At 34.8% G+C, this 27,501-nt stretch overlaps 1 protein-coding gene across 2 annotated transcripts in view; it reads right to left on the bottom strand.

The window, feature by feature from the left end:
- The window catches only part of Wdr7 (WD repeat domain 7), a 365,823-nt gene that overhangs the window by 276,681 nt on the left and 61,641 nt on the right, over nucleotides 1-27,501 (bottom strand). For both annotated transcript variants that reach the window (XM_013510978.1, XM_013510979.1), the window contains exons 13-14: nucleotides 10,774-10,969; nucleotides 1,054-1,268 (exon numbers count right to left, since the gene is read on the bottom strand). In XM_013510978.1, the coding sequence (XP_013366432.1) occupies nucleotides 1,054-1,268; nucleotides 10,774-10,969 (411 nt within the window). The remainder of the gene's footprint in view (nucleotides 1-1,053; nucleotides 1,269-10,773; nucleotides 10,970-27,501) is intronic.

Here is a 27,501-nt window from a genome sequence, read left to right as displayed (position 1 = left end):
TTTATAAAATATACAACAGAACCAACAAAACATCTGTATCTTGGGGGAAAAAAACGTGATCAAAGAATGATATTACTGCCAATACTGGAGGATGTGCGACAGTGGAACAGCCTACAGTATTAGTGTCTCATGAGTCATCGGTACTAATTCATGCTAATTGCCAAGTTTGGAGATGAGCCTTTCAAATCCTTCACCATTTATTCTTATGCTTAACCATTAACAATCAAAAATCAAGAAAATTATAATAAATGTATTTGTACTATCCATAAATAACCCTAATGAACACATAGATGGAATCAGAATTTTAAAGCATGATTCAAATGACATACACTAGGACTGTCTCTAGCTTTTATTACCCATCACCAGAAATAGACTAGGTCTAATAATACCATAGACTACAAATAGCACAAACCAAATAGTGGCTAGCTGCTACAAAACTAAAGATGAGTAACAATTAATGAAATGATTTTCTTCCATTGGACAATCTTCTGCTAAGTGAAGGAGTAACTTATGCCTTCACTATGTCAAGAAAATATAATTGAGCTAAGGTCTCACACACACTTAAAAAAAATTCTAGTACTTCTGTAACTCTATATACTTATTCTCAAATATTTTCTTAAATTCTTCAAATGCCTAGCCTCACTAAAAGTCAAAACAATTTTAGAACAAATGATGTATCATGATTATAGATCCCTTAATTGTAACCCATTTTTCCCCTTTGGGTAATACTAACTAGTGTTCAGTCTTTCAACAGAAAGTAAAACAAAGATAATATAAAAAATATTTGCTCTGATTTCCAAAACAGAAGTCACTTAATTCAGAAGAAATAATTTTAAAATATTTGAATAATAAAAAGAATTTACTTTTTCAAAATACCAAATATTTAAGATACTACAAAAATAGGCTAGATAAATGTAAATTTAAAAAAAAAGATCACTTTTTTTCATTAGTATTAACTCCCAAAACTTTTTCTCTAAGATGTACCGAAGTAATGTTACTAAATGAAGGTATGCGGGGCCTACAGTACTTCATGAACCTATATACAAAACTTACCTTGTCAGATGCCTCCGAAGCCAAGAGGTTGGTTGCAAGGGTTTGTAGCTTATGGTGGGCCATATTTTTAAGGGCAGCAAGGCTACGCCTTGTCATGGCTTGTTTGAGATTGACTGCGGGGTGACTCAGTGAATCAACTGCAGCGGGAACTGCTTCATCACAAGCGTTCAGTATCTCCACTGCAGTTATCCCCATCACACAGCGATCCAGGGCACCTGGGAGGCAAGGATATGCACAAATATTATACAGTGCTATAAAATTTTAAATAGTTTTTTAAGTAAACTAGCATAAAATTTTTTATGTTTTATCAGTGCCTCCCGAAAACACCTTCTTGTACAGTACGTCCTTTCTCTAATAATCTTCCATGTAGATTACCTCAATCATTCCTCTCCCTTAAGACCCCTAACACAACTTCTCAATAAAGTCAAATGCAGAGCTAAGATTTCAACAACTTCCTTCAGGCTGTTCCACTCTCTCCGTATTTCCCAGGAGGGTTTCCCTGACTGCTCCCACACCATTACACTATTACAAACATCAAATTTGATGAACTGCTCATCACCGAAGCAATGCGTCAATATTACACAAAAAACCTTACTAAAATATCCTCCTTTTTCTGCCTGAATTATTACTTGAAGCGTCTTTTTATCTAGGAAACCACAAAACAGGAAAATGTTACTATTTCTCTATTCACTTGGCAAATTTCACTTTTTCTTTTTCTTTTGTTCTGTTTTGTTTTCGTTTTTGTCCTGGGTGTTGAACCTAGGGCCTTACGTATGCTGGGTAACCACTGAGCAATATCCCCCAGCCCGCTCTACAAATTTCTTCCTTCTCTAACCACCAAAATATTTACCTTATGTTTGTGAAAATAACTAGTACTTATCACTACCTCACAGCATCTTTCCTTTGCATTTACCTAACGTATGCATTTTTTCTCTAAGGGCACAAATTTCTTCCCCCAGGTAATGTGGACTCCACCATTTCCTTTTAGGCCTTCACTCTGTTACATTTCCAATGAGTCATTCCCTATTTTCATTTGTTTGTTTCTGCCTCAGTTTTTCCCTTTCTGCGCTACCCGCTCCCTAACGCTAACTGCCAGCTAAGATAGCACGTATTTAAAGTGTCTGACTTGCCTCTCCTCACCTAAAGTTGTAAACTATACAAGAACAGCTCACGTCTTGGCTGCTTTGTTCACCGCTGTATGCCTGGAACACTGGGGACAATGTCTGGCACAGAGGTGGGAATCAGTAGCTATTTGCTGAATGAATGGAGACATAGTTAACAGCCTTAAACAGAGAAGTCTAAAAAGTCAACAGAATAATATTTAAAGTACATGAACTAAGAAAGAAATAAAAATGAGGAATAATCATATGAAAAGATATCATATGCTAGAAAATAAGGCAGTGCTCAAAAACAATCAATCAAAGACCATGTCCAGCTTGAAGGGAATCCCACTGACCCTTTTTTTTTTTTCCTCTCCCACTGACCCTTGAAAGGAAACCAGAACATCAAATTAGGAGTTTATGATTATGATCTATTATATTAAGTATTGTCTTGGTTACTTTTTCTAGTACCAGGAACCGAATTCACAACCTTGCACTTGCCAGGCGGGCACTGTGCCTCTGAGCTAAATCCCCATCCCCCAACAATAGCCATGCAAATGCCCCAACGTTTGACTGCCTTGATATTTCTTTTGCCAGATTAATCAGTCTGCTGCTGCCCTTAATCTCAGTCTTAGGCAAAGTCTCTGGACATGAGCAAAATGCAGACAAACTTTCTGCCAAGCCATAACACACATCATCTGGAGTCCAACAACCAATCTAGTCCTTCTTCCCAGCAGAAACCTGAACCTTTTCTTTACCGGCAAGATTTCTATCAGCTTTCTGGTCTTCTGAGCTCTGACTAGAATCTCCCAAACAGAACAGCCGAAGGTGTTTTAGTACTTCTCTTTCACGCGACATCTCCAAAACTTTCCAAACACTCCCCACAAGCCATTTCTAAAGGCTCTTGAACCACATGGTCAGATATAGTCAAAGAAATGACCCCACTCCTCTGGTACCAAATTCTGTTTTGGTTACTTTTCTCTCGTTGCTGGGACAAAATACCTGACGCCCAAAATGAAGGAAGGAAAGGTTTATTTCGCTTACAGTTTGTGGAGGTTTCAGTCCATACTTGGCAGATTACAAGGCAGACTGGCACATGGCAGAAGGCTACAGCTCCTGGTGCAGAACACAGCAAAGCAACAACCACACAGCAGGGCAGAATGGGGGAGGAATGGCCTCCAGCACTCTTTTCCTCTCCCTTACATATGCAAACTATCCACCCCAGGGCGGGTGCAGCTCTCACGCCCATAATCAAACTCTAAAAGCCTGCCCCATGGCTGCATGAGGCTTTGGGGGGCCACACAGACATAAACCATAACAAGTATCAATCCATACTGACAAAATAAATAAAAATTGGAAGAACAGATACAAACATGGTTTCAAAGTCTCTAACCCCCAAAATGATTGCTATTACAAAAGTAAACAATGAACAAATTTCCAGTGAAAAGTCAAGAAAACACTACCTTGAGTGACCTAGCAAACACTCTGATGAAACCATTAAAAATCATGTTATTTGATAGGACGCAATGAGAAAAATGTCTGTGAGTTGTTGACGGATATAATCTGAAAATAATTATAAGAAAACATCACTCAACCTCAAACTGAGTAATAGTTTACAAAAAAAAATGAGCCAGTAATATTTCAAAGTTTTAGACTCTAAAGTAAAAGGAATTATTTTAGATTGAAAAAGTCATAAAACTAAATACTACACACAATTCCAGTCTAGGTCCTTTTGTAGAAAAAAAAGACTTTAGTTAGCAACTAAAGAAATTTGCATCGGCTCTGAAAGTTGTATGGTAGCAATATATCAATGTTAGTTGACTTTGAGAGGAAAAATACACACACACACACACACACACACACACACACACACACACACATACCACAAATGTGATACAAAACAATTGGACATAAAAGAGTAAGCAGCATAAGCCCAAAGAAAATAATAAAAAGGATCAAGAGAAAAAACATTAATTCCCAAGTGAAACTCATTAAAAATAAAAATTTTTTAAAACATGGAAAGAGTACATTCTGCATGAATCTTTAAAGATTTTTAAAATTCAAATAAGCGAAAGAACTTCTGGCTTCAGTCAAGATACAGTAATATGAGGTTGAATTTACCCTTCTTCCTGAAACAACCTTGGAAAAAGAAGACAATATACAAAACAATAGTTTTCTAAACAACAGCCACTAAGCAATTAAGGACAGTGACCCTCAAAAATGGAAAACAAACAAGGTCAGTGCCCTGATAGCTCCACCTCACCACCTGAGAGTGCTCACATCACAGAACACGCAGGAAGCCAGGTAGACCCTAACAGATTCCCAAGTTGGAAAGAAAGAGCTGTCAGTCCAGGGATACCAAGGCAACTAGTGTATGGACCTGCATAGAAATCTCTTCCACATTTGGCAGAATACTGGATAATAATTAGCCCAGAACTAGCACTGTTACAATCTTGCCTAACAAGTTTTAAAGGCAAGGTCCAAAGGATCAAATTCTGCCCCACAAAGCTCAAAAGGACCTACAGGAATACAAAACTATCCAAGAAAATAAAATTAGCAATAGTTCATACCTAATAAAAATTATTAAATATGCAAAATAGGAGAAAAATGTGACCTACAATGACAGCAAGAATCAAATCAATGAAAACCAACTGAGAACTAACAAAATCATTAAAATAGTAAAGAAACAACATTAAAAGTTATTAAAATTGTACCCTGATGTCCAAAATCTTTAAACAGAAAGATAGGATGTATTAAAAAGCCAAAATCAAACTTTCAGAAATTAAAACTGTAATATTTGAGTCAAAAAATGCAGTAGACATGAATCAGGGCAGATCAGACATTGTAGAAGAAGATACAGTATCAGTAAATTTCTAGCAATATGAACTATATAAATTGAAACAAAAAACTTAAATGAAAAGATCAGTGAGCTGTGGAACATCAGATGAATCATAGACATATAACTGAATTCTCCAAAGAAAGAAAAGAAAATGTAGGAGAGAAAATATATTTAAATAAAAATTCAGCCATAAGTTTTCCAAAGCTGATGAACACTATACACCAACATTATCTATGAAGTATAAGGACCCCCAAAAAAATCCCAAGCACAAGCAATATGAAGAAAATTTAGAATCACTGCTCAAACCAATAATAAAAACATTTTAAAGTAGCTAGAGAAAACAGACATGTTACATAAAAAGCCATATAAATATGAAAGCAAATTATCTGGAAACAATGAAAATAAGGAACGAGGAACTGAAAGAAAAAAGCAAAACTGCGGACCTAAGATTCTATATCCACAGAAAATATTCTGTAAATGAAAGTGAAATAAGAAATTTTTTCAGACACGCAAAAGTTGAGAATATTCATTGCCTGTAGGCCAACCAGAAAAATTAAGTATTACACAAAAGGAAGAGATTTTAGATTGAAATCTGCATCTATATAAAGCCATAAAACATAATGGACATGGTAACTACATAGACACATATGTAGAAATGCAGGGATGGATAGACAAACTTCATTCTTATTTTCAAAATTTCTTTAAAATCCAATAGACTTTTTAAACCAGAGGGAATTATGAACTAATATTGTCTTGAGGGCTTTATGAACTAACATTGCTCAGGTTTATTCATTAAAACAGTAGCTTGAACCAAAATGCTTGTTTTTTATTCTCTAAAATTAATTTCCCAACAGAGGACAGGATGAAAGGTGGAAGGGGAAAATATCAAGGGGGAGGAGGGAGAAAATGGAGAAGTGGGTAAAGATATCAAAATGCTCAAGACATGTTAGACGCATACACCAATTCTCTGAAATGAACGTAAGTAGTATTTATTGCAAACATATACTAATATTTTAAAGGAGAAAAAGAAAGCATAGGCAGAGCCAGGCATGACAGGGCATGCCTATAATCCAAGCTGCTTAAGAGGTTGAGGACTTCAGGTTTGAGGCCAGCCTAGGCACCTTAGTAGATTCTATCTTAAAATAAAAGAAATACAAAGGGCTGGGGATACAGCTCAATGGTAGAGCACTTGTCTGGAATGCCAGAGTCCCTGGGTTCATCCTCAGTGACAAACAAAACAAAACAAGAATATATTAAGAGGGTAATTAGTAAAGCAGCCTAAGTATGGGGAGATATGGTCCAAATTACAGTGGTACCCCAGAAAGAAAGAAAACAAAATAAAATGAAAATAAAAGCATAAGAATGTAAGAATAATGTTAAAATTAGTCTTAAGTACAAATAACACAAAAATAAGCTGGGTATCATACCTCATGCCCGTGACCCCAGCACTCGGGAAGCCAAGGCACAAGAAATACCATGAGTTCAAGGCCAGCCTGGGCTACACAGTGAGTTCAAGGCTGGTCTGAACTACATAGTGAGACCCTGTCTCAAAAAAATAAAAAATAAAACAACCACACAAAAAAATAGAATTTACTTGTACAAAAATCTGGTGCTTAAACACATTTTTGGCTATATATGCTTTATTTACATTTTTAAACAGATATATGTCAACCCATAATTTTCTGCTATGTTTGATTAGGTAATTAAACATATGATCTGAATGCATATTTCATTAATTCATTTTAAATATGGGAAAATTAGAAAACTTGGAGCAGCAGAAAATAGATGAAAAGAAAAAAGAAAGTTGAGTTGATAAAACCTTGTACATTCATTTCTAACAATAACTGTCAAGCATTAATGCTATATGAATTTGTGTAAGACTAGTAATTATACCTATAAAATAAGAATATAGTCAGGCATAGTGACACACGCCTATCATCCAGCTACTTGGAAGGCTAAGGGAGGAGCATGGTAAATTACAGGCCAGCCTAGGCAACTTAGCAAGATCCTCTCCCAAAATGGAAAAAAAAAAAGGATGGGGATGTAGATCAGTGCTCCCTGGATTGAACCAGAGGGGTGGGAAAGACAGTTTCATTTGGGTTACATAGCAAAGATAATTTAAAAGGAGCAGATGGATATGTTCTTTGGACTTGGTATGGCTAGATAAGAATATTTTGTAACCTTAGTCTTTCTTAAAGCATGCTACTATTTGCCAGAGAGAAAGGGTTCTGACCTTGTCAAAGGTCTATGGGAATGACAAGCACACTTACTGTGAATATCAAATGTGCAAAATGAGACAGTTGATCCCTGAAGCACATAAATAGCTCCAGGTGGAAACAGCCACCATCTAGGTCGCTGGCTTACCTTTTACAAGTTCATGCATGAGTCAAAGCTGCTAGGTTCATCTAGCCAAATCCAGTTGCCAGTGTCTGTCTAATTAACTAGCTAGTGATGTGAAAGAATAATTTCAACAGCCTGTAGATCACTGTTAAATTGCTAGTGTATCTAATAAGGATGTCACAATAAAAGATTCTGGACTTCTCACTCTCTAATCAAGTTTTATATTACTACTTTCAACTTCATTTCATTGGGAAATGAACACTAAAAACAAAAACTACCCATATGAAGAGGAGAAAAGGCTAAAAGAAAATGACACACAAATGTATAAAGGAAAAGTATTTCAAGCATTTTAAAGCTATAAATAATCAATATAACTCAAACAACAGAAAAGTCCCCAGAATACATGAGCAGATTTAGTGTAGCATGGCTTCATTTGTGAAAATACATTCCCAAAACACTAAGAAGAGGGGCCAATTACCTCAATAGAGTTTAAATACATTTCATACATCAAACCCTAGCTGAATCTGATTTATCTGGGTTCATTTTTTATTTACTTAAAGAATCATATGATATCAAACAATAAAGGCTAATTTTCTGAAGAACACAAAATAAATAAATTTAATAAATAAATAATGTCAATACCTGCAGGATGTACCTCACTGACTCCCCAGGGACCTTTATTCCACTAGCTACCGGCTGTACAGCAATGAAGAAGAACATACCTCCTATCCCGGTTGAAATCTAAAACAAATTCAGCTCCTCTATTTTCACCCTGATTTAAGAATGTCATATTGACTGACTGCCTATCCAAATCCTCCGTAGGCTAGGGGGTAATTGTAGAATTTCAATAATACATATTTTGTTTACTCTAAATTGGGTTTAATTATTCTAAAATGATATAAGAACAACAACCTATAGTATCCCTACAGGTGGGGGATATTTGTCATTTCCTCTTAGAAAATTTATGAGAAAAGTTATTTTGTTTTTCAGGTCTCAACTGTAAAACAAAGAAAAATCCATCTTTCATTCTATACTATTGATAAGTATTTTTAAAGTATATAAAGTAAGTGTGATATATTTTGGTATTTGAAATATTCAAGAAAGTGATACTTTCTTTCTTTATCATATTTAGTTAAGCAAATTTTGGACTAGTTTATCATACTTTTTTCTCTTTATCAGTTTAATATTTATAGTATTTTAACACAGTGTTTTATAAACATCATTATTATAGGAACTTTCTTTAATATAAATTTCTACAAAAATTACTTCTAAATGTAGGTAAAGATATACTGACAAATTCAACAAAGTAACAAGTTAAGAAGCATGTTTAATAATAATTGGAAATACAAACATATGCAGTATATATACACAAAAACTTACAAGTCACAGATGACACATATATACACACACATATTCTGTTTAACATATCAGGGAAATATTACCTCATTTTATTTTCCCTGTAAAGTTATAAAGTAGGAAATAGTATTATCCTATTTATACAGGTGAGGTAACTGAGGGCAAAAGTCATGGAACTTCAGATAGGTTATAGCGCTAGCAACTGCAAAATTCAAACCGAACAGTCTGATTCCAGAGCCAAAGACAAACTGAATATCTGTGAATGGAACCAAACCAGTAAATAAGACTATGATATTTAGTAGTTAGAATATAACATAGAGGGACATTAAGTGAAACACAAAATTACATATTTGGTATGACATTCTGCTTTTTGGGGGTTTTTTGGTTTTGTTCTGTTTTTGTCTTTTTGAGAGGGGGTCTCACTATGCAGTTCAGGCTGGCCTTGAGCTCACTTTGTAGCCCAGGTTGGTCTCAAACTCACAAAGATCCTCCTGCCTCAGCCTCCCAAGTGCTGGGATTACAGGCATGCGCTACCACGCCGGGCTGACATTCTGTTTTTAAAAACATCCAAAGGCAGAGAAGAAACAAATATGCCCAAATGTTAACATTTAACAGTTAGCAATGGGATTTCGGTTTATCTCTTGCCCTAGTACTTTCATGCTTTTAAAATTTGACAAGAAGTATGAATCTCTTTTACAACCAGACAAGAAAAAGAAAAGTTAAATGCAAAGAACTTTGACAGACTTCAAGAATTTTTCCTCTTCCTTCCAAGACTGCCTATATATATCAGTTAAACTGAATGTAAGACTGTTCCAGAGTATGGTTACTTATTCAAAAAAGGCTTAAGAGCGTTCCCTATTTCACAATAGTACAAGCAAAAATACATATATAGTCTGTGAAAAGCACTAAACAACAAAGGTGAAGAAAAGGAAAAAAAAATAGAAATATTATATAATACAATGAGGAATCTAAAGGAAGTTTTTAACTACTAAGACTGACAAGCAACAATAGGTATTATGAAATGAGAAGAAATTGTTCAAAAGGAAAAAGGAACTAGGATGGGTTAAAAAGTAAAGGAAGGAAAGGAAAAGGAAAAAAGTACAAGATACTACCAGTTTCTCTTAGTTCACTGAAAAGAAAGGCTTGTGCCAGTATCATTTGGAGAATTTGTTATCCCCATATCTTGTAGCCTGAGTAACTACTTTAAAGATAACAATATTCAATGTATTAACTATTGTTATTATCCTATTATTGTTATGAAATTTTATTTTATTTGTTTTCCATAAAATTAATTAATGTTTAAAAAATTTTTAAAAAACATTGTACAAGCAGAATCAAATATGCTCCCAAAAAGTCTGATTAACTAGAACATTTAGTGACATACTTAAATATTTCTCAGGGAAAACCATGGTAATCTGTGTATAGATATTATGTGTCATTGCCTGTACTTTTAAGCTAAGCACTATGTGTTCTATACTATAATCCCCATACATAAAATTTCTGAAGCTTGAAGTTTTATATTTTTCTCTAGAACTTGAAACTGTTGTTTCATTTACTACTTACTACCTGCCCAGGATTGCTTTCCTGCTGTTCAAATAAAAGAGTGTTTAATCTTTTTTGCATTGTTTCGGAAAGGGAGACAAAAACAGTTGCGTCATCTTGCTCATAATTTATCTCAGGAATTATACAGAAATTACATTATCTGCCATCTGTCTATTACCTTCAATTATACACCTTTTAAGACTGATGAACTAGGGGCTGGGGATTTAGCTCAGCGGCAAAAGCGCCTCCCTGGCAAGCACAAGGTCGTGAGTTCGGTTCCCGGTACTGGAGAAAAACCAAAAAAAAAACCCACAAAGACTGATGAACTGCTCCACAGTATTTGCCATGGTACAACAAATACAATGGCACTTCAATATCTTTTGATTTAAAATGATGCAAATATTTACAAAAAGACCTGGTTAACATAAAAGTAGCATTTTCTTTTTACATTTCAGAGCTTTTTTCTCGTATAGAAGACTTAAATTTTTAAGAAATCATATATCGTCATTTAACCTTCTGTCCTCTCTTCACATTTATTCTTACCAGTATCCATTTGCCACACATACACAGAGCCATCCGAACATCCCACTACCAGGTAATCATCAGACGGCCGCCACTTGATTATCTGAATAGGGAAAAGGTGACGAGACGCCAACATGATGCATTTTTTCTCTCGCAAACTTAGAAGTCCTACTGAATGGTCACTGGCTACAGAGCAGACGCAGTGCTGTACTCTTGCCTGAAAAGAAGAACAATCCTTCGTTATATTTGTATTAAATTTAGAATAAAAGAGATCCTGTCCTCAACAGCTTAAATAAAAGTTACATATATTCACTGCCACTGAAAAGGAACAAGAATATCAGGTCATGTTGAACAATCGCTTCCTTTATTTATAGATAAAAAACATCTAGCTCACAGGGAGACACCATTTAAAACATTCAAAATTAATCCTAGATTAAAGACTGGGAAGAATGTCTTGGAAAACCTCCTGTTCAAATTCCAAGATGATATTACGAAAATGATTGGTGTACATGAGCAGGCAAAGCTAGAAAAAAATTGATCTGTTTTTATGTGTCCTCTTTCCATAGTATGAGCTATGCTTTGCTGCAAGAGCTGCTTTCTGCAGCGCTTCTGCTTGTGCGTCTGTTATTTAGAACCACGCTCCTCCCTGCATCTTTGCTCAAAAACAATACCCTCACAGTCGCTCCCCCACTATTGTTCCTTGGGAGTCACACAGACCTCTCATTAATGGTAGATTCGCCATGCCTGCTTGCTTCACGGCCTCAGTCTATAATGCCAGCACGTGTACCACAACTATCCACACCATAGCCAATTAAACACTGCTGTGTATTTTTTGCTCATCTCTAGTTTTTGCCTTCCAGTTCCCTTTTAGAACAAGATGAGATACAAGTATTTTCACTAGCAACCAACAAATGAATCTATACTACAGAAAATTTAAAATCTGCCTTTAAATTTCTGTATGACAATTTATAAGCAATCTGAAACTTAACTTTGTAGTGACACAGATTATGCTTTCAGGTAATGCTGAGGGGAACAATATGAAAACAGCTGTCATCAAACTGATTATTGCATATACTTTGCTTATTTCTAGAGGATGGGGCCCATGGCAGTAGGTACTATATACACATATGCTCCCTTCTAAGGAACTTAAAAAAGAAACCTGTCAAATCTCACCTTCCTGGACTTCTCTTAATCAAAAAGACTAGTTTTAGACAAAGATCAGTATCTCACTGATTCCCCAAATGGGAAACGCTCACAGGTATTAGGTGAAGGAGTGAGGGTAATCAAACATGCATGCAAAACACGGACACTATGTAGCTGCTGTTGACATTGAATTTAATCATACAACCTCCAAGAACTCTTAGAACGTTGACATGCACACAATTATTTCTATAAGAAAACACATCACTAATCTCTAAATTTGTTTGACCATGACAATCTTATTAGATGTAGTTTTAAAGTCATAGACTTTGGGGGAAGCTAATATAACTCGCCCCCTCCCCCTTTCTTTTAGTTTTTTTGAGACAGGGTCTCACTTTGTAGTCCAGGCTGGCCTCGAACTCGCAGCAATCCTCTTGCCTCAGCCTCCCAAGTGCTGGGATTAAAGGTGTGTGTCACCAAGCTGGGCTATAACTAGTTCCTTCTATATTGTGACTGCTAAGAAACAGTGGGCTAAATTTTCCCTCTGTAGCAGTGCAGGATCTTGGGCTGAATATGAATTCTGGGTGGCCTCTCTTGCTCCTCTCGTTTTCTCTACACCATGATTACACTGTACCTCTGTTACCAAATGCTCATTTTTGTAAACAACCTAAAATCAATTTCTTAATAAAACAGGGCATTCAGTGCTTTCCATTTATTCCTTGTTAGCTTTATTTGTATTTTTTGTTTTATAATAATTTAAGCAGTATACTAATTTTAAAAGCTAAGAAAACTAAATTCAGAAAGGTATCATTAAAACATTACATACAATTTTTTAAGCATTTGTTAAATTTCATTTACCTTGATAAACACTCAATGAAAACATGAAATGTGATATCCTTCTTAAAAAGACATTAATGATTAAGGAGCAGCTGACTTGTGGCACACAAAAATTAGTTTTATGACTAACAAATCAAAATAAAGTGGCACACTGTAAAAATTATTTAGCTTTAGATATTGGAAAATAAAACTGAGCAAATACACTACATGCACATGCTTCCACACATCCCATAATGCCTTACTTTCAATTATTTCACAATACAAGAAATATTTATTAGTTGCTAAAGACACATGTTGCTAAATCTGGACAGAAGTCAGTTTAATACAGTGGATGTTTTGCATTTCCACAGGTTATTATTAACCTTGGGTCTGTCAAATATATCTTTTATTCATTTTATAAAAAGGGGTAATTGCTACAATGAGGGTTAAGTACTATTTTCTATTTTGGGACCTTAATTCACCAAAAGAGTTCATTTTATTTTACTTCTCTAATCAAAGAAACCATGACCTTTTCCTCTGAGTATGATTCCTAAACAGTATTTCTTTGCATCTGTTCACATTCTTTTATCAGGCCACAGCCTTCACATTCATTGCTACTCCTGATTCTACTGCTTTGACTCATGAACTCTGCAAAATCTTTAAAACAAGCTAATCCATAAATAGAGCCTCACTAAGCCTTAACTGGCCTACTTGTGAGCCTGCAAGTCCAAATTCATTCCATTAATGTTCACATACACTCTAGTCATCCCTCTGTAAAAAGCAGAGAAACAAAGCATGAGTCAAGATGAAGTTTTACCAATATTCTTTACTATGTTAGGTGTTTCTAAAACTGTGATCAATTGCAGATCTCAATATCTGGGGTGATATGATAAAACTACTGACAACTACTGAGCTATACACACTTTTTCTGGCAAATACCTTCTGGCCATAGTTTATAATCTAGCAGAGAGAGGACTAGAGCTAATAAGCAAACAAATAAGGCTTTCTCACTCCTCTGAGGAACTTAACTTTTGGCATTACCAACCCCTGGTGAGGAGTTTCTGAGCCAGAACTTCCACCTTCCACACAGAAATGCAGGTGACTCACTTCAAAGATTAAAGAAAATGCAAGCTATCTTCAGTCAGATATAAAAGCTCTACATCATATAACTCATATGGTAAAACTAAAGGACATAGCAAATGAATAATAAATAACAGTATAAGACCAGCTTTTAAAAGATTATGGGATTTAATATTCTAAAGGATAAAAAAGAGCTAGTACTCCAAAAATTCTCGCTCTTCGCTTCTACAAGATACAATCTCTTAACATATATATTTACCTAAATATGTGTTAAATAATTTTATTACTCTTTCACAGTGCAATGGTGATGATCTTGGTAACTGACATGCTTCCACAAAGTTCAGTCATCTATAAAAATTATATACCATCTCTGTAATGATAATAAGTATCTGAAGAGTTAACTTTAGCTTTACTGTAATAATAGTCTTGAAATAGCCAAAATAATCAAGAATGAAAACAAAAAAAATCAATATTACTAAGCCCAAGAAAGCATAGTTATTAGAGGTACTTAACTCACAAGAAAAGATGGCTCTCTGCTTTTTAAATATGGATTAAAATAAATCTAATTTTTCTTCTTTCAAGAAAAGGCTAGTCGAACTCATAAAGAAAACTGGCCTAGAGTGGAAATGGCCCAATATGGGTAAAATCTCATTAATTTTTATTCCACTAATTAATTCTGAGTTGATGGTTACCTTTGCAGCCTGTGTGAAAACACATTAATGGTATAAACAAAGCAAATGTCTAGCCTATTTAAATGTAAAAGGAAAAAAGACCATTCAAGCACTACTTCAGTATTAATTTTAATTCAAACAAAGAATAGATTAGTGATAAATAATTCTCAGTTGTGTTATATGAAAGCACTTAAAAGATTTGCTAAAATACAATTAACTTCACTTTCTCTTATCTGTCCTCAAAATTATTAAAAAAGCACTTCTTAAAGAATATTTCAGAGCTCATATTTCTTCCTGATGTAGATCCAGTTTTCCCACAAATGAGTTAAATGAGCACAATTCCTTTATTACTAAGAGACCTAAGTTATTGAACATCAATTAATTCCATAATGTGACTAATACCATTCCACCTCACTTTATTTCACTTCAACCTGGACCGCAACCTCAAAATGACTTAACACCAAGGTCATTAAAACAAGATAATGTATTAAACATTTAATGGATATAAGTAAAATGACAATAAAACTAAAAACCATGAACCTCATATCATCAACTAAGCTTATCTGAAAAGCATTTATACCCAAAACTTTCTCGACCACACACTTATTCATTAAAAAAAATAGAATGTAGACCATACAAAGGAAGACTCAAAACTTAAATAAACAAATTTAAGATGAAACGAATTTTTTTCTTAAATATCTCAGTAACTTCATGTTAGTTTAGTTGGTACAAGGCATAATATACATTCTTAGCAAGTTTCACTGCTAATTATAGTGAATGTAAATACATATTTTACATAATTGGGAATTATTTTTAACTGCATTCTTCTCAGATTGACCAAATGATCTTTGTTTAAAAGTCAATGTAGCTGATAAACAGATATTTATATTTCATTAAAAATACTTTCCATCTACCAGGCATGGTGGCACACATCTGTAATCCCAGCACTCAAGGCAGGAGGGTTGCCACAAATTCAAGATCAGCCTGGGCTACACAGCGAGTTCAAGGCCTGCATGAACTACATGGCAAGACTCTGTCTCAACAGAAAAAAAAAAGAAAGAAAAACTACTCTCCATCAATCTTTTTTCTGCTAAGAATTATATGGCACAATTTGCAAATCTCCTAAGCAAACATTTTAACTGAAAGCATATCATGTGAAAACAGCACTGGCCCTCTCGGTATGCCATTCACTCTTGCCCTAAACAGTGTGCACCTATCTTTTCTTTTGTTTTGCTTTTGTTTTCTGAGACAGGCTCTGTAGGCCAGGCTGGCCTCAAACTTACAGGGATTCTCCTGCCTCAGCCTCCAAGTGCTGGGACTACAGGCGTGCGCCATCAAGCCAGCTTTGTTTTCTGCTTTTTTGTTTTTGATATATGTGCCCATCTGATGTGTAAGACAAGTGAGAGTACAAGCATCCATCCATCTAATAAATGTTCAGAAAGGTCCATTCCTTACGACTGAAAATAACCAGTAAATAAAAGTTCTGGTAATTTCTTCCCAGACCCCAATTCACTGTCGCATAATCTGCAATCACGGCTCTCAAATGACTTAAGATGAATCCCATTAAAAATATTTTATTGTTATGGAGAATGTGTGCAGCATGGATTGAGCATCCTATCAATCTTGCTAGTATTTTATAGGTAAAAATTATTCACCGAATTAATTCTGCCCTAGAAGCAATATATACCAATGACATCAAGGACTAAAGAGTAAAAGTAAACAATAAGCACCTGAATAATTCAGTAAAAATTCTATTTTTTCTTTGATAAAAACGTTAAGAAAACAGAGGTGAAAAGAGAATAGACCAAAACAAGTATATTCCAAGGCCAATCTTTATTTTTCAAAGAATTCTAATCCTATACCAAATAAAAGCTCACTGAATTTGCCGGTAAGCAATTCTCACAGGACATGACTGCTGAACAGCAGAATGCCACAAGCTATCACAGAATCTCATAGAGTCAGAATATACCACCTAGGTCATCCAGTCTGACCTTACGCATTTCACAAGACTTCATTTTAAACTATTCCCAGAAACCTCCTCTCTAACCTGTTCTAAGCATCTGCCATGAATTACAGAAATTAGAGACAGCTAGTTTATCCCATCTACTAGCTCTCTGGGGAGATGATTCCGCTTCCCAACAGTTTTCAATGTTAATAATACATGTACTTTTTTATTTTCTACTTTTGCTAATTTGTTTTCTAAACTACATTATCCTTTTTCTTCATAACTGGTGAGCAATCTTATATTTACCCAAACAATTTTTCCTTTTGTCTGAATAGCCTCTAAATACATGCACACTCTATTGTCTCTCCTTTTAAATATGCCCATCATTAGACAAGCTATAAATGACCGGCTTCTTTCGCTCATAAATCAATCCCACTACTCTCTTCATCATTATTTCTTGTACTTCCCAGAACTCTTCCTATAGAACATAAATGTGCAAATGGAAAAGATGCATCATTTATCACTTTTAAATAGTCTACCTGAAAGGAAAAAAGACCCTATCAAATTAAATATTAACTTCCTTTCCACATTTCCATAAAATCAGACCTAAACTAAATTTTCAAAGTTTCAGAAATCTATCCTTCTTTTTAAAAAAAGGATAGAAAGGTGTTTCTAATACCTATTTGAGAAAAGCAGACCATATGATCCAAATAGTATACTATGTAATTCCATATAATACTGAATAATTATGAATAATAAAGACCAGATCATTAGGACCTACTTTTAACATCTTCCTTTATTTACTGTAAACAAAAGGTAACACAAAGAAAAGGGCAGCTTAATTAGAACTCAGCTTTCTTCAACTGCTTCCTTATTATAAAACATCAAATAAATTAGAAGAATTTAAGATAAGATAAAGAAGATGCTGCCTGCCAGAGAAGAAAGATTTATTTAAAAACTGACATTGTGCCAGGAGTGGTGGTGCATGCCTGTACTCCCAGCACTCAGAGACTAAAGCAGGTGGATCGCTGTTAGTTTGAGGCCAGCCTGGGCTACACAGCAAGACCCTGTCCCAAAAACAAAAATAAATAAATAAATAAATAAATAAATAAAAACTGACACTGTGATAAATTGTTAGCGTAGGGAAGAACAGGTTATTTTTATCCTTACTTCACCAGACAAACATAAATTTCTGATAAAGTATTTTATATTTGTTTTTAATCCAGCCATTGCTTTTAGCCAAGGATAAGAGTTAAAATTCCAAGCTTTAAAAACATCCAAGAAGCTACATAGAAAAAAAAAAACATAAATCTGGCTACATACAAATCAAATATATCTGTAGACTAAAAAATTCAAAACTAAATAAAGAAACAAAAAAAGGGTCTAACAACAGAAGCCAGACAAGCTTAGTATTTTAGTTAACAACTCATTTACGTACCATGGCGTAATGGTGCGCCATGCCTGCAATTCTCAGAAAGCTGAGGCAGGAGGATTGCTACAAATTCAAGGCAGCCTTGATACACAGTGAGTTCAGGACAAATCTGGACTACACAGTGAGACTTTGTCTCAAAAAACTGAAATATAAACAAAAATGATGAAAGAAAAAGAATCTGAACTCTAAGAGCTCATTAAAGTACTAATACTCCCCACCCCAAGGGAAAAAAAAATTTTTTTTTTTCTTGAGACAGGGTCTTGGTATGTAGTTCAGGCTGGCCTTGAATTCACTATAATCCTCCTGCCTCAGCTTCCTGAGTGCTGGGATGGCAGACATGTGCCACCACACCTGACTCACTAAAATTTTCATTATCTCCAAGAATCAATGAAAACCAAGTTCAAATAATAAGATACTATTTCCACCTATCAACTTATTCAAATAGCATATATTTAGTGGGCTCTTACTTTATAGTGGTTAATGTTCTAAATGCAGTAAAGTCTCACAACAACCCTCTAAAGCAGGTATTATTCTTATTTCCACTATACTAATGTGGAAACAAATGTAGACATAAACAATATCTTGAACACAGGGCGGGGATATAGCTCAGCAGTACAAGTAACTGCCTAGCAAGCTCAAATTCCTGAGTTCAATTCCCAGTACCCCCCACAAAAAATCTTGAACACCAAAGGACAATGAAATACATACATACTGAGATAGAAGACAATTTGGCAGCCTTAAAAATGTTAATAATTGATCACACAAAAATTCTGAAGTTTAACATAGAAAAAATATTCAAGGAATCTAGTCAAAGGAAATAATCCCAAATGGAAGAAAAACAATGTACAAATATTTGTATTATATTATTTACAATAGCAGACAATAGGAACAATTACATATCCAATACAGAAGAACTGGTAAGTAAATATGATGTGCTCACCTATGAATAAATATAACTTGGAAAAACATTTGCTATATTTTGAAATTAAGATGCCATATGCAGAGGTAACTATATCTACAGGACATATAAACACAAGTATATAATAAATGGCCTTTTAAATGCTAAAGGAAAGGGCTGGAGATATAGCTCAGTGGCACAGCACCTGCCTGCCAAGAGCAAGGTCCTGAGTTGGATTCCCAGTACTCACCAAAATAAAAGCTGAAGGAAAATATGTCAAAATATATTCATTGTGGTTCTCTTACATGTAGAAAGGCAAGAAGTGAATTTTACCTTTTTAGTTACCTTTATTTTCAAATACCACATTTTAACAAGCAGTATACATTAATAAAATTAGAGTTAAAATGATACATTTAAAGAGCAAGAAATACGTTACAGGTAAAAGAAGATAAAAGGTAACTAAAAGTGAAAGATTCCTGTTATGGTTTGTGTCTGGATGTCCCCCCAAAGCCTCGGGCAGTCATGAGGTGGGATTCTAGAGCGTATGATTGATTCATGGTCCAATGCTGGGATTATGGGTGTGAGTGCTACACCCACCCTGGGGTAGGTAGCTTGCATACAATGTAGGGGGAGGGAAAGGGAGGGAAAGTGGCTGCTTGCTGCCACTCCTCCCCTTTTTGCTCTTGTTGCTTTTGCTGTCTTCGGCTACCTTGGACTGCTGCCCCTGTGCCATGACACCTGCCTTGGAGCCAGCTGATTACAGACTGAAATTTCCGCAGACTGTGAGCTAAATAAACTTTTCCTTCCTTAATTTTGGGAGTTGGGTATTTTGGTTCAGCAAGAAGAGAAAAGTAACCAAGACAACTCCAAATTTGAATAATAAGTACTGAACAACGTACAGCACAGTTCTCTAATGGAAATCAGAAATTTACGATTTCAAAAGAATGTCAGTGTTTTGTCCTACAAAGTGAAAGACAATTTTTTATTTTACTGGGTAGTTAAGAGTATATCAAAATCAGATTTACTGATGTAAATCAATAATGAAAAATGGTGCATGACAAAAATCCAGGCAGTCAGGAGGCTGAGGCAGGAGGATCACAAGTTCCAGCCAGCTGCATAATGAGTTCAAAGCCAGTCTAGACCACAAAAAAAAATCCCTATCAAAAGGAAGGAATAAAGAAAGGAAGCAAGGAAGGGAAGAATGGAAGGAAAGAGGGAGGGAGGAGAAAAAGGGAAAAAAATTAAAGAAATGCAATTTTTAGACTATTAAATATGGGAGAGGGTACATGATGGAGGCCAGCCAGGGTATAGATCAGACTACTTGGCGTCTATCCCTTGTCACACTTGCTGTCTGTGTGATGTGAATGAGTTATGTCAATTCTCTGAGCCTTGTTTCTCTGTATAATGTCATTACTAGCAATATCACATTATTTAGGATTGCTGTAGGAATTAAATGAAATGATGTACAGAAACTAATTAACACAGTGACTAATATATGATAAGCACAAAAATGATAATGGTTAATATGACCTTTTCTTTTTGTACCATTAGGTAATTATATACCATAGATTCTTTTAAAATGTAATTGTATTTCAGACTGGAAATACAGCTCAGTGGTAGAGAAATTGCCCAACATGTGTAAGGCCTACAATCCCTAGACCACTACCACCATAAAAAAATAACAATAACAACTGTATTTATGTTCTGAAGGAGCTTTTAAGTGTTGCCAATATTTAAGTAGCTACCTACCCTGCACATGGTGACACACACCTGTAATCCCAGCTCTTGGAGGCTGAGGTAGAAGGATCACCATGAGTTCAAGGCCAGCCTGGGCTACATAGCAAGACCCTGTCTCAAAAACACAAAAAAAATAAAACAAACCAAAAAAAAAAGTACCTACCTAAAATATTTACAAGTACATTAATTTCCCCTTTACATTTATTTCTTCTCATTTTAATACTGTACTTTAGGCTGAACAGTTCCATCTGTAAAATCACCAATATCACTCACATTACCTTAAAATTACATTAATATTTATAGCACTTCTATGAGTCAATATAAGTATTCAATCCAACTCAGCAAACACCTTCTACTGTTCCTTGAATATTTCTTCAGATCTTCTATTGAATTTATTTTATTACTACTGTATTCACTTCATGCATTTAAAACATTAAAATTCTATCTTTAACTGCAGTTATATATTTATGTGTCTTAGGGACCAAAATGGTTAATTCTGCAAAGTACATAATATATAGCTATAGATATAGATGTATAGATATATAGATATATAGATGTATAGATATATAAATTTGGGTTTTTGTTTTTTGAGACAAGGTCTCACTGTGTAGGTCAGGCTGGCCTCAGACTCTCAGTGATCCTACCTCAGCCTCCTGAGTGCTGGGACAACAGGTACACACCACACCAGCTGCAGAATATACGTAAGGACTGTAAGGAGTTTTTACACGCATGCTGCTAAGGCATTTAACCCTGATCCCACAACCCTGGGCTGCAGGCTGGCACCACACCCTTCAGGAACAAAGAACCCTGGCTCTTGAAATCCTGCAGGTGTCATCTGATGGTGCCCTCCTCTGCTTTCTGACTCCTCAGTTTAGAACCTGAATGGCACCACACATCTGACCTAGTAAGTTTTGATGCTTCCCTCTCCTTAACATATGTGCCTTGATCTTACCTGCATTCTTTAAAACACAAGCCTGAACTTATGGATCTGTGACAGAACCGCGGGAAGCCTTATCTTTCTGTCCTGGAAACAAATGGGTTGATGGACCCCGTCCCTGCTGTTATGAGGGGAGATACTGAAAAGAACCGTGGGCCTCCTTCCTAGCAGCACATTAACAGAACATATGCTACAAATATCTGTTTAGAAGGCACGTCGGTTTGCTTTTTAAGTTTGTATCAAAGAAGTTTTATAAACCTAACCTACAGGGTCTACAGTTAGGCAAGAAAGCTGTGCCTATTCCATAATTTATGCCCTAAAAGAAGCAATACTCAGGGCCAACCTGAGCTACATAGTGAGTTGAAGACCAGCCTAAACTGCACAGTGATGCCCTGTCTCAAAAAGATATAAAAGATTATATATGTGTGTGTGTGTGTGTGTGTGTGTGTGTGTGTGTATAAACACCTCGAGAATAAAAAGATTCAAAGCAAAACAGGTAAAGAAAGGAAACTCATCCTTAATTTCAAAAGCTGTAAAACCACCTTGCCATAGTTAGGTCACAAGGAAATACAAAGTAGCTCTTGCATAAGAACAAAATACTACATGTCCACAATAAAGTCATTCCAGTACTGGAAATGCATGAACACTACTACCCAGATTTAGGCCTTTATCATCTAAATGAGGGTACAGTTAACTGAAAATAGAAATAATAACGACAAAAACCGTAATTTAATGAGCTCCTCTTACAGACCAGGCATTATTTCTAAACATGAAACCAACATTTTACAGAAAGTGGTGGTAGGGACTAAAGATGTTAAGTAAGTAGCCCACTAAAGTCAGCACATGATGCAGACAGATGCAGGTCTGTTCATAAATCCCCTCCTCTGTGCATCTCACTGATGTGTGGACAACATTTTCTCTGACTTCTTTTGAAAGTCTGCACTAACGACTAAGACAAATCATCACTGGTAACTCCAAAACAAGAAGAGTCATATAAACATCAACTGTGTGTGTTGGCTTCAGTACACAATTTCCCTCTGGACTTTCTATCATTCTATTTCCATTTCATTTTATTAGCTTATCAAATCTTTCTTTTGATGAGTGTAAATATTTTATCTTTCAGTACAATTTCATATTTTATTACTTAACCTTTTTTTCTCCAAACATCCTTCCTAAGTGTTCTCATACTTACAAACAACTAGTTTGCAGAACATACAAAACTATTACTCTGATCTGTTGGTCATTATTTTGAAAGTAGTGTACATGTCAAATTCCCTCCAGCTTTTGCCTAAATGCAGGCTGTTATCTATTACAGACAGATCCATCAGGTGCAAGCCAGGAGAATTCAAGTACTCCAGAACACAATTCTACATTATACACTACAGTGTATAACATAGAATACTAAGTGTCTCTGTAGACAGAGGCAGCTTGTGTACTATGGATGATTTTTAGAAGCACCTAAAAAAATACAATACAAATACAATAGGTACTGTTTTCCTTGAAAGTCTTCCAAAGATACCCAAAGCTGGTCTCCTGTATGCACCCACAGAGCCCTGGAAAAATCCTTTGGTCATATTTATCATGTTGTATTATAACTGCCTGCTTGTTAGTCTGGCTTCCTTGTTAGACTAAATTTTATCAGAGACCATGTCAGAGTCAGTCCTAATCAAAAATGTGTTGCACCTAACCAAATAACAACCTCAAAATGCAATTCATTTTTTCCTAACATTTTTCTCATTTTAAAAGAAATTATAACTCTTGTTGAAATTGTCTTATGATCAATTCTCAACGAAACTTTGTCTTTGCCTTACTTTCTCTTCAGCCTAATATAAAACATGAATTTAACCAATGACCTCATTCACAATGCTTAGCACAAATCACTTTTGACTATTACTAAAAATAAATTTCATGCTCAATGCAACTTTCTTTACTATCAACGACATGTCTTAAGATCTGAAGGAACCCTTCAAAAATACAAGAATTTCAAATTTCTTAAACATCTGATGAATCAGTACAGTTGGGATAAAGACCCACCTTTCTCAATACCCTCACTGACAGTCCCTTGGTATAGTACTAATTTCTTTGATTTCCTATATAACATAAAAGACAAGGTCTACTATAAAACTAAATACATAGACGCTATACACAGCAGAACAAAATTTTATTTTGAATACATTATTACTTATAGTCTAAAAATTTAATAACATACCATTATAAAGATTATAAACTGATCAGGATACATAGTCAACACAGCACTGATATCTTTTATATGTTTTCTAAATAAGAATGAGATATGTATTTATATGTACTCTACACACAATTATTTACATGCCTATAAAATGACAAAAACTGAGAAGATTATAAACAGAATGATGGAGAATGGGGCAAATACAATGGTGTCCATACAAACCAAACCTTTGGAAGGGCAATTTGGCAATACCTGCTCAAATGCCTTCAAAAATTATTATGCCATTTTACATCAATTCCAAATGTAAGAATTTACCAAAAATAATCATTCTTGAAATGCAATACTACTAAGCTATTCTAATTCTTATTCCCACTGTTGGTAATAATATTTTCTAAAAGCAACATTTTAAAATGAAAGTACAGAATATCATTAGAAATAATAAAGATGACCAGACCATCTTTTTAAAAATCTGTACTTTTATTACTATGTATTATTCCATTTTAAAAAGTAAAACTAATTTCAAGAGATTCTGAGTGCATAAAGACACAGGAAAATAGCTTCAGAATCTATGTGTTAAAGGAGAAAAGAATGTTACAGGAAATAATGTCTTTTAGAAAAATACTGAAAGTTCTACTACTTGCTTGTTTTAATTTATACTAATAAATTATATTCTCCTTGGCTTCAGAGACTTCACTATAATTATAAACAATGCTATTTAAATGTGATACACAAATTAAGAAAAATTCCAGTTCAAAAATGTGAGATAAGAGCTAATTTAAGCAAAAGCTTTCAGCACATTTTTAGAATAAAAACAAAGTTATTAAACAGAAAGCCCGATTAGTTAATTGCTATTACTAGCTGTGAGCATCAGCCGCACTAGTATATGTTTAGTGACAGAGGCCATTCATATTACCTTAACTGTCTCTAGAAGCCAGTGTGCTAACACTGTCAAATGAAAGCACACTCAGGGTTAGGGTAGATGCCTGACACGCTGTTTCCACAAACCCATGCTGCCCCCTCCTGGATGGTTTTGGAGATTATGTGACAAATGTTTAGTAAGATGAAATAATCAAATGTAATCATTTTGAGCTAATGTATTAAATAATTTATACGCTCACATGCAGAAATGCAACATTGGTACTAAATAATTTATTTAGAAATATTCTCCAAACATTCTGTACTGATTAGTTCTAACAACAGGAAAAGCTCTGATAATTTAAATACTGATATAAATAAGAGAACTATTACATGTTTACCAAAAATAAACAAAATGTGACTTTTGAAGAAGGAACAAGGCTTTTCTTTCCCTCTTCCACACTCATGCATTCCTCTCACTCCCCAAAGCAAAAGAAACCATAAGAACTTCATAAACACATGGAAATTAACATCTTCTTGAACAACCAATGGGTCACAGATGAAATTAAAGAAGAAATTAGACAATTTCTATAACTAAATGATAATGTCTACACAACATACCGGAACTTATGAGACACAATTAAAGCAGTTCCACAAGGGAAATTTATAGCGGTGAATTCCTATTATCAGAAAAACAGAGTGAGCTCAAATAAATACCTAATGTTGAACCTCAAGCTCCTAGAAAAAGAACAGCAAGGCAAGCCCAAAGCTCCTACAAGGGAGGAAATTATAAAGATCAGAGCAGAAATTAAAGCAACTGAGACTAAAAAAACAATACGAAGAATCAATAAATTGAAGAGTTGGTTCTTTGAAAGATTAAAGAAAACTGACTTTTAACCAGCCTTATCAAAAGAAGGAAAGAAAAGACTCAAATCTATGCAACGAGGAGCAAAAAAGGTAAAACCACAATAGATCATGCAAAAATCCACAAGATAATCAATATCTACTTTAAGAACCCGTATCTATTAAGATGAAAAACACAGAAGAAATGGATTTCTAGATACACATAAATGACCAAAGCTGAGTCAAGAAGACATAAAAAACCAACACAACGTATTCTGAACTTTTTTGTGACTAATACTATGCATCTGTGATCACTGAACTACATGGTTTTGAATGGGACATAGACCATTAGTACTACTGCTTCAGCTAAATTTCTGTATGCTTCATAATTTTTAAAATCTGTAGTTAACATTATGTATGTTATTGTCCTTTCTTCCCTTCTTACCAGTATGCACACATCTGCAAAACAAAAATGCTAATAATCAGTAATAGTCCTATAAAAATGTTAACTGTTTAGTCACTGATCTTGCTCTAACCTTAAAATTTTGTGATTATTGACCTTTGTTGCATTTACTCTACCCCACCCTCAAAATTATCCAGCTGTTTCAAATATCAGCATCACCTTGGTGTGTTTACCGCTGTATGCACTATTGCCCTTTGTTGTTGTTTTAGGCCATCATATTAGCAAAATATGAAATTCTGTGATGAAAAAAAAAAATCTTTGATCTTAAAAAAAAATACTACCCCCCTTCTGTAGCAGAAAAAAAACTGTTTGTTAAGAAGCAGAAGAAGGTATACTATCATTTTCATGATTTTGTTAATGTTTCCAAATAGCATACTTTGCAATCAGAAGCACTTCCTATCATTTTCACATACTTCTGATGCTCTTCATCACATTAGCAATCAGAAATAAGGTATAATTCCCCAAACTCCTGCATGCAAAAACTAAGTAGGACCTTACTGTAAGCCAAAGGGAGTTCTGCCCTAATTCATGGATTGTGAAGAAAGAAGTACTGCTGTGTCTGATTAACTGTTGATGGACTGTGTTGTGGCATAAAAAGGCTACTGAATGCAACTCACAATGCTTACTAAAAATCTTTATTCTTTTAGTTAAAAAAAGACAATGTAAAATGCTAAATAAACCAGTATCAGTCAATGAAATTAAAAATGTAATTAAAAACCTACCAAAAAAGAAAAGCCCAGGTCCTGACAGATTCCCTGCTGAATTCTATAAGAAATTTACACAAGACTTAATGCTACTTCTCAAACTCTTTAATGAAATTGAAAGGGAAGCAATACCCCTAAACTCATTCCTAGAAGCAAGCACTACCCTGATACCAAAACTGGAAAAGGATCCAACCAAAAAAGAAAACTATAGACCACTCTCCCTAATCAACATCGATGTAAAAGTTCTTAATAAGATATTGGCAAACAGAATGCAGCAAATCATCAAGAAGATTATATACCATGACCAAGTAGGATTCAGCCCAGGAATGCAGAGATGGTTCAATATATGCAAATCAATAAATGTAATACACCATACTAACAGAACGAAGCACAAAAATCATATGATCGCCTCAATAACAGCAAAGCTTCTGACAAAGTCCAACACACATTCAAGATTTAAAAAAAATAAAACCTACAGAAAATTCAAAGAGATGGTCTTCATCGAAACCTGACAAAAGCCATCTATGACAAAGAAATAGTCAACATCATACTAAATGGACAAAAACTAAAAGCTTTCACTCTAAAATCAGAAACAAGACAAGGATGCCCACTATGGCAACTCCTATATTTCAGAATGTAGTTCTGGAAACATTAGCCAGAGTAATTAAACAGGAGAAAGAAATAAAAAGGAACAAGGATATGAAAGGAAGAACTTAAATTACTATTATTTGCAGATGATATGATACTCTACATAGAAGATCCCAAAAACTCCACCAAAAGACCTCTAGATTTAATAATAATATGTATACATAAATTATGGTGTGTTTACCGCTGTATGCACTATTGCCCATATTATTATTAAATAATATATATGTATACATAAATTCAGTACTGTAGAGAGAGACAGAAATTCAGCACTCAAAAATTAGTAGCATTTTTTAAAAAATCAGTAGCATTTCTATACAAAAACAACAAACTCAGCTGGCTGTGGTGGCACATGCCTGTAATCCCAGCACTCAGGAGGCTGAGGCAGGAGGATC

Source organism: Chinchilla lanigera, unplaced genomic scaffold (assembly GCF_000276665.1).
Source record: "Chinchilla lanigera isolate Chin_1 unplaced genomic scaffold, ChiLan1.0 scaffold00001, whole genome shotgun sequence".
NCBI lineage: Eukaryota > Metazoa > Chordata > Mammalia > Rodentia > Chinchillidae > Chinchilla > Chinchilla lanigera.
This window is presented reverse-complemented; position numbering and strand designations above follow the sequence as displayed.